This window comes from Salvia hispanica, chromosome 5, assembly GCF_023119035.1.
Source record: "Salvia hispanica cultivar TCC Black 2014 chromosome 5, UniMelb_Shisp_WGS_1.0, whole genome shotgun sequence".
NCBI classification, from domain to species: Eukaryota; Viridiplantae; Streptophyta; class Magnoliopsida; order Lamiales; family Lamiaceae; genus Salvia; species Salvia hispanica.
Window position 1 is genome coordinate 27922344 of NC_062969.1, and position 9238 is coordinate 27931581.

A 9238-nucleotide genomic window follows, 5' to 3' on the forward strand; every position below is an offset into this window, starting at 1 on the left:
TAGATTAACACAATCAATAAATTTTAATTGGGCACACACATTCACACGTGCACAAACGCGCGCATATATAGATTATTATATTCAAGTGTTTCAATTATTTTACATTCAAAACAATCAAATACTACTTTTTTATCCCAGAGATTAAGCTGTCACAATTAGGTAGCATTAATTTATAGATAACTTGATCATTAAGACAGAGTTGGGGACCTTGATTACAAATTTACAACTCAAAGAGAGATTCACTTATGGATCTTGCGATTCTTGCCATACCACTAATTACTACTTTAACATGACATTAACATATAGAGATTAACCTGAAAAATTAAATCAAAAGTTTTCCTCTCCCCTTTTTTGCTTTATTAAAGCCGGTAAACCACTTTAGTACAATTATTTATTTACTTAAAAACGACAATGTGATATTATTTGTAGTGCGCAACAGTAATTTACGGCCAGCTTCGTTCTAGTAAAAGCAATAATACGAAATACAAAATTCTAACATTAATAAAAATTATAGGAGTACCATCCTTGACAATTTTGGAGAATATAGACTCTAAGGTTCAGCAATATGACATAACATGAATAACTATGAGTCTCTCAAGATTAAATGCCTTCTCTTCCTCTATAACTGTCCAGCCTCTTAAAAATGAAATGTATCATCAAGAAATAAAGACCAGTATGCCCTAAAGGCGAACGATGCGATAACAGTAAAACCGGAGTACATTTTGCTGCTTCTCACGATTAGAGCTTCAAAGCTGCTTTCGCCATCGCAAGTGCACCCTCATAGGTCTGACTTCCGCCAATGAAACCGCTCATGTGGACAAAAACACCCCCGGGAATCCCCGACTCCCTAGACAGTTCGTCATCTCTCAGCCCACGCCATTGAGCAGGAAGTGCCTTGCGGCTCTCAAATCTATCGGGTGCCATTGCCACTGCCTGGACTCGCCAACTTTTACTTCGGTCATCCTAGTATGCAATCGTGTATTCATAGTGTTAAGAAGGATTACGTGTCTATGTAGATGCGAGTTAAAGAAAAGAATAAGTGGGCGATCGGAGAAAGATATATGGAAAGAAGGGGGAACTTATAATAACCTGATAAAGCACATATTTAATAGGAGGATTAATCTTCATCTCCTCCTCAAGCTCAAATAAATGAAGTTTCCACTGCAGAAAATAAAACTTTATGAAATCGACAATAAAGCAGAAAACCCTAGCATCTATACTTGATCATTGCTACCAATGGTCTAGCTCTTAATATAACATAATGGTTCAATAATTTATCTTCAAAATGAACTAGATAGAAACACTTGAACAAGTGCTCCTTTTTTTAAAAACAAAAAGGGGATGATTAAAACGAGAGGTTATAATGCTTGCTTGACAACAAAACATATGCATCCTTTGTGCATGTCTTGGCCTAATGATAGAGTGGTTAATACCAGAGACCAAAAGTATTGGATTCGAGTTCACTATGACACACAGCCTTTACAGTATATGTTTGTACTATCACAAAAGAATAAAAATGTACATCTCTTGAAGTTTTACTTGAAGTTGACTGCTTTAGTTCCAACCAGGGGTTTGCTCCAGATGCATCTAATTGCTTATGACTTCTGATGTTCTCGTATTAATGTAGGGTTATTTTGTTCAATGATTCAATTCCATACATGATTATCTCATTCTCTTCATTGAAAAACTACGAATTAGAATGAATTAAAATATACGTGCACATTTCAAAGAACAATAGCAGTTGAATTCTTTGGGGTAGGTTATGGACAAAAAATTCTATAACGGAGAGGGCTGGTAAAATGCTCACCGGACAAAATCGATCCAAGACCATAATTTCTCCACTAGGATCGACATCAAGCCTCGCCTCAAGGCACTGCATCACAATTGACCGAGCTGGTAGCCATGATCGAGCGAGAGATCTAACATTCTGAAAAGAAATAGTAACAGTTAAAACTACTGACAAGCAACGTCAAATCCACGTGCAAATTCAAGATAAGGTTCCACAAATACAATCAAACACCTAAGAACCAACCACCTTTTCTAGTTGCAGATTTCCAATCAAAACAGTTAGCAGCTTACACAAGAAGGACAAAAGGTACAAAAACAAGAAAGGCACTGTTCTGATGCACTTTCAAAACTTACATCCATGAACTCATGGCCAGCCAAAGCCATTGCTTGTTCAAAGGCTCCATTTTCCTTCTCAGACGACTGATCAGGATCTGTCCAATCTAGATTTAATTTCCCAACTCGTGAGGACAAATGTGTATTGTTCACATATCTCGGTGGCTGGTCTGTATCGTACTGATTGATTCCATTATCAATGGCATCGATCGCCTGTTATCAACAGAATAAATGGCAGAACGTACAATCAGAAAAGGAAAAGACATTGAGGTTATTTGAAGAAATAGAAATTAAAACTCTACAACCCTGGTATTATTTCTATTGGAACATTCCAAAACTCTATACTTTGATCATTTCCATCGCCAAAATCTTCGAAATTCAATTCCAAAGGGGCAACAATCCAACGAGATGCACATTGCACTACTCTACACTACACCATCCACTAAAAATCAACCTTTTCAAACCAAAAAGGACAAAAATAGAGTAGAATAGACCATCCTTTTAAGGGTTAACCATGAATCGTGTCCTCTACGCAGGCTGAACCTCTATATCTACAACATTTTCCACTATATAAAATCAGCTGATGAAACCCCTATAGATTGGGACCTTTTCATGGAAAGGCTGAAAGTTGAGAACATGTAAGAAACAACACTGAAAGTTAGGGTTCCTTTGCTAGAAAAGGGGAGATGGAGACATAAAATCAAAGTTCCAGACATTTTTCAGAAAATTGTTATAAAAATTGGGACACAAACTAGCATAACCCTTCATTGAAAAGAACTACGAAAACTGAAAATGTTAAAGAACAAAAACAAGATGCTGGAAAATGCCAAAAGATGAATAACCTCCATGAAGTTCTTGTAAACTGCAAGAAACAACCGCTGAACGTCGGGATGGTCTTCATCAACTTGAAGCTCCTTAGCAATTATCTCTTTCCCAAAATGCTACACATAAGAAAGTTAGAAACACAAACCAAATTAACTAAATAATGGAAAGCTAGTAGATTTTGCATATAAACAATGTGCAAATTACATACCACATTAAAAATGAGAGATATGCAAAGCCAAAATTCCCCCCAAAAAGGGGAAGATTACCTTGTAAACAAGACCAGCACTACTGAGCTTAGTATTAAAGCCATGGCCAAAAATCTCTTCAAAGCCCTTCTGGTGATGATCGTAGCGGTCTTTGGCGGGGTCGTAAACCCCGCCCACATCCAGCACAGCGTCCAGAGTTTCAAGAACCTAACACAGGCATTTCATCAAACAGGTTACCTACACAAACAGAATAAAATTATACTGAATAAAACGCACCTTGGGGTCGCGGGAGCGGACGATGTGAGCTTCGGAGAACTTGTTGGTGAGGCGGATCATGAAGCAGCCGAGGGCTTCGTCGCAGTGGAAGCTTCCGTTGTGAGTACCCACACGCTTAACGGCGGCGGTTGACATGACTGCGACTGCGAGGCTACGGCGGAGTAGAGACTGCTGGAAGGGGAAGGGGAAGGGGAAGGGGAGACGATTGGTGACGAGAAATTTGGTTGAAAATGCTTTGATTTTGAACATGCCTTTACTTTAGGTATTCGAAATGTAAAGCAAAATTATGTGGAAATAGCGTTACAGCTATTCTGGATTGGTCTTGCTTTGTTAATGGGTCCATAATCCATATGCAAAGGGCGCCAGCCCAACTCCAACCCACTAACCAAATAAGGTTTAAAATTGTTTGTAATAGGAATACAAATTATTTTATTTACTATTTTTATAATACATCTCACGTTGCATTAATTTTATTTCTTTCATATTTTACTATAAAACTAATAGTACTTTCTCTTTCCTTGACAAAGTATGGACCCCACGTCACCCCTACACACAATTTTATTTATAATTTATATCATTAAACTACACTACTAATAATATGGAGTTCACTTTCCACTAACACTACTTACATTACCATTTATCTTCCCTTTTCTTAATTTATCAGTAAAACATTAAAACTCATGTCGAACCAAATATTCATACTTTTAAAAGATAGGAGTATAAAAGTACGACTCAACTTTTTTCCACAATATTTCTTGTCATTTCTATTGTTAAGTACTCCCTCTGTCCTATTAGAAATGAAACGTTTGCTTTTTCACACATATTTTGAAAAAATAATAATAAATAGTTAAAGTGGAGAAAAAATAAAGTAAAAAAGAAAATAATATGAAGGGGACTCTCCTCTACATTATTCTCTCTCTTACTTTATTTTTTCACCACTTTAGTTATTTATTATAATTTTTCCAAAACAAGTGCGCAAAAATAAACGTTGCATTTTTAATGGGACGGAGGGAGTATTACTTAAACCTATAGAAAATACTGCTAGTAAATAATAGAACAAAGAAGTTATCAGTCTGTTGGATACTTTCGAAACCATCGGTGCAATCTCATTGGATTGCTGAGTTGACAATCTGCGAAGTCAGGTTCACTAGCTAGGTTATGAACTCCTGATTAAATTTCAGTGGACCGTTAGGTTGACATTGTGTGAATCTAGCAGACCGTTGACATGTGTCTACTCACTGCTTCGAGTCAACTTAAAATTTTTGCACTTTGCATTCCTGACATATTTGTTTTCTATGTAAACTTAATGAAATGATCAAACAATCAATTGATAGGAATATAGACAGTGTCAAACTAAAATAAAGCAATAATCAATCGAATCATGTTATGTTTAACCCTTAAAAACTACTTCCTTCTCAATTAAGCTGACATACTTTTCTTCGTAATTTGTCCCAACAAAAATGACACATTTTTATTTCGAGCAACTTTTTTTCTACAATTAATACACTGTTCAATTAAATTAAATCTCTTTCTTTCTTCATTTAATACTTCCATCTACTTTTTCTCCCTCCAATTAACTATATTAACCAATAATTTCTAAAATTTGGTGCCCACAAGAATATGGTATTGGGAAACTTGTCAGTCCTAGGCGCCTAATGCTCTTAATTAAGATGAAAAATTCCTTCTAATCTTTTGTACCTACGGTAAATAACACATCAACATCTACCTAAATGTTAAAAAGGCAAAATTAGACGCCACATTTTAGAATTTGTTTTATAAATTGTTCCTCATTCCCAGTCAATTTTTATTATTTTTGGAAGATTGCTTGAAGCAATTAGATCAGCAGCCAACTGCCCCGCTTCTTCAATCAATTTAGGCAATTTAGATATTGATAGTTGAGAGAAAAAGAATAGTTGGACACGCATAAATTGATTGATATAAACACAAAACATTAGCAATGAATAATGAAGCTGGAATTGATATCGCAATTCCTATTCCTATTCCAACCACACAATTTAATGAATATCAGACTTCACAAAGCACTTCTTCTCTTCCTTAAGCACCGACGATGACTGAAGCAAAGGACGATCAGCCTCAACTTGCTCCAACACCATCGTCGACTCACATTCTGAAACTGAAAGGTCAGTGTATTATTCTTGTATTTTTTCTAAAAACAAAAAAATTCTCACATCTTCATTAATATCACTCAATAGATAATGATGTCTCAATTTCTATGCCGACAACCTCTCATATGGAGGATGTCCATGATCAACATCACGCTGCAAAAGGTCACATTTTTCTTCTGTCTCATTCTCATTCATGTCTTCAGATATTATGTTGTAAATAAAAAAATAACTACAAATCATGATTTTGAAAATCGAATTCCTGCCAATTGTTTCTTGTCTATTTATTTGAGATTGTGATTTTCTGAAAACCTTAAACATCTCATACTTTCAGTTGGTTTTACAGAAATATTATCGCCGAATATTGAAGCTGGAAAACACACCGCAAAGATATCGGAAGAAGAAGAAGACGACGACGACGCAGAAGAAGGTCAAATTTTCTCTACGTTTTTTTGTCTTCATAATTGTTTGTACTCCTCTGCCCTAAGAAAGGAGTCCCTACGGGTTTTAAGAAAGAAATATAAAGAAAACTAAATTGAAAAATTAGTGAAATATGAGTCAATTTTTATATATTGGTTTTATAATAAATTGTGACCGTAATGAATTAGTTGAATGTGTGACGTCTACATTTATAGGAAAAAGTGAAAAGAGACTCTTGACACAAACCGAAATAGCAAAAATAGATATTTATTATGGGACGGATAGAGTATGTAGTTATAATTAATTGTGATATACGATACGTGACTTGCATATCAAAACTACTAAAATCATAGTGTAGCCTCATCATTTTAAGGAAAATGTTCTTAAATCACTTGATGGGTAAAGGGAAGATGTGGGTGTTGTGCAATTTTCTAAGTTTATGTAACAAACTAGAATTGGACCAAAATTCATGTAATAAAACAGTTTTGGCTATTAAAGTTGTTACCAACATAAATGAAGATGATGTGAACAGAGAATCCTGACCACCAATCAATGTATAGAGCTGCAACAAAAGGCAACTGGGAAGAAGCTAAAATTCTTCTGAACAAAGATGAGAAGTTAGGTTGGATAGAGATAACGGAACAAAGCGACAGAGCCATTCATTTAGCTGTTTCAGGGAAACACAGAGAGTTCGTCCGCCAACTCATCGAAATGGTGGGATGGGAGATGTTAGAGCTGTACGATGGCAAAGGCTACACACCGTGTTGCTATGCCATAATGGCTGGTGACCTTGAACTCGTTCGTATAATGATGGAGGCCAACCCATTCATCGCCAATCTATCAAACTTCTATGGGACGACGCCCTTTGCACTCGCCATCTCCTTTGGAAAAACAGAAATAGTTCAGTATTATCTGACTACTGTCACTGAGATCAAAGGTTTATCCAGAGAGCAATGGTTTAATATCTTGCTCGTCGCTATAAGCAGCAAAATGTTTGGTACGACGAAATCTCTTCCCTCATCATAGTACTTATTAGTATTATTTTCAACTTAATGTTAGTACATCTTATTCTGCAGATGTTGCTTTGATAATATTGGAAATGAGATCTAGTCTTGCGTTAATGAAGGGTGTCGATAATCGAACAGCTCTACACGTTCTGTCTCAAATGGATATCTCATCAGGCACTCACCTAAATCACAATACTTCACATAGCATCCAACATTTCTGTTCTATAATGTTGTTGATTTATCTGATGGTGGAAAACAGGAGATGGTAAGAAGAGGAAGGCTCTTCGTTGCTTGTCCGAGAAGCTGTGGACTAATATTCAAGATTTGGGAAGGAATGGGGTGTTGCAGTTGATGAAAAGTCCTCCGTTAATTCTACACGAGGCAGCAAAAGTAGGCAACCTGGATCTTATAAAGATGATCACAACTGACTACCCTGATCTCTTAGCACACACGGATGACAAGCACGGATACTCCATCTTTCACATCATTGTTATCCATCGAAAAGAGAATATCCTCCAACTCCTCGAGAAGGCAAGGTTCGTTAAAGACTTCAACGCTGTCTTGCAAGACAAAGATGGCAACAACCTCTTGCATTCAGCTGCGAAATCAGCATCCAAGCGTCTAAAGGGGCTGGAGGTTGTTGGCGAGCACGATGTTCATATGCAAAATGCGATCGCCTGGTTTGAGGTAACCAAGCTAAGTCTATTAGCTTATTTTGGAAAATCAAAATGCATCATTAGTACTTATTAATTTGACTCACTTGCAGAAATTGAAGAACACTGTCCCACCTTATTATCAGGAGATGAGAAACAAAAAGGGGTATACGCCCGAAGAGCTATTCTGGAAGGAGCATGAGGAAATGTTGGCAACAAGCGAAGAATACACGAAGAAAACTGCAGAATCATGCATGCTTATCTCAACACTTGTTCTGACATTGGTGTTTGCGGCTGCCTTTGCTCCCCCTGGAGGGTTCGACCAAGTGACGGGGATACCTTTGCTATTGAAGAACAAATGGTTCTCAGTTTTCATCTTATTCCAAGTCTTGGCATTGTCTAGCTCAACCTTGAGCATCTTAGGTTTTTGGTCCATCATTTCGTCCAACTTCCCAGAACACCAATTCTTCATGTTGCCGCGTCTCCTGAGGATATCAATGTGTGCTCTCTTACTGTCCATCTTATTCGTCATCTCTGCTTTCTTGTCTGCCTTCTTTTTGATCTTTGTTCAGCACAGAAAAGCGCTCGTCTTGGCATTTATGCTTCCTCTTTACTTGTTGCTCCTTCTTGGAATTTCGTACCAGTTTATAAAGGTAACACTCAAGACCAGCCGTCTAGAGTATTATCGCCTGACTAGAGCGAGCTCAGGTAAGTACGAGAGTTTGAGTAGTCGTGTACACACTTTTGGAGCCTCCAAATTTTCTGTATTTTCTTCTTATTTTCGTTAGTCGAATGTATGTATAGATGCCTAACTAATTTTGAACCTTCATTTATAGATTATTCACTAACTGCTTCATGTTGTGTTAAATTCAGTTATGTGCTACCAATTTACAATCATCTGTGGTATCAACAAATGGAGATATTACGTGATTCTGTCTCACATGTGTTCCTCTATCACAACAAGATCATCTCATGTGTTTCATCTTATTTCGTTTTAAGACTACCTAGTTTGATAAATTCATTGTTGAGTTAACTTTTCTGCATTTGTGTTGTTCCCATTTGATCTTTTGATTAGTTTATTTTCAGTATTTGTCTTCTCAAAACCCAGTTTGAAGTGTGGTGGCATGGCAAACTCTGTTTAATTGTAGTAAATGTATGACAGGTACTATCTTTTTTTTGGGTTCGACATCCACACATGCCATATATTTTATCCGGTCTCCATTAATTATCTCATATTTAACTAGCGTGGATTTTAAGAATTTTTTTGACTTTGTAAAGGAAAATGTGTAGAAAAAGTTATTTGGATGTGAGTAGAGATGCTCAAGGTTTACGATTCGGACGGTTAACTGCGAAATCGGTTACGATTCCGAACCGTAACCGGCGGTTAACCGTGGATTAAAATGGAACCGAAACCGTACCTTAGGGAACTGTGGGCCGGTTCAGGTTCCAAAAATCCAGAACCCAAAACCGTCCTGAACCCACCGGTTCCGGGCGGTTCCAAACCGAAACCGTGAAAAACCGTGAAAACGAGTCGGAACCGTGAAAATCCGTAAAAAAAAACTGTCGGAAAACGTCGGTTTGGAATTGAAATCGGCGGTTTTGGATCT

General features: G+C 37.0%; 2 protein-coding genes across 2 annotated transcripts; one reads left to right on the top strand and one right to left on the bottom strand.

The window, feature by feature from the left end:
- Positions 1-473: 473 nt before the first annotated feature.
- Positions 474-3708, bottom strand: LOC125186679 (MYG1 protein-like). Its single transcript, XM_048083093.1, has 7 exons — positions 3429-3708; positions 3213-3359; positions 2964-3062; positions 2143-2334; positions 1808-1927; positions 1090-1161; positions 474-963 (listed from the first exon to the last, which is right to left on the bottom strand). Exons 1-7 carry the CDS (start codon positions 3675-3677, stop codon positions 739-741), a joined length of 1104 nt encoding a protein of 367 aa, XP_047939050.1. The 5' UTR covers positions 3678-3708; the 3' UTR covers positions 474-738.
- Positions 3709-5389: 1681 nt separating this feature from the next.
- LOC125187531 (putative ankyrin repeat protein RF_0381) lies at positions 5390-8487 on the top strand. Its single transcript, XM_048084138.1, has 7 exons — positions 5390-5569; positions 5642-5716; positions 5898-5981; positions 6504-6968; positions 7048-7152; positions 7238-7665; positions 7745-8487. Exons 1-7 carry the CDS (start codon positions 5497-5499, stop codon positions 8417-8419), a joined length of 1905 nt encoding a protein of 634 aa, XP_047940095.1. The 5' UTR covers positions 5390-5496; the 3' UTR covers positions 8420-8487.
- Positions 8488-9238: the final 751 nt, after the last annotated feature.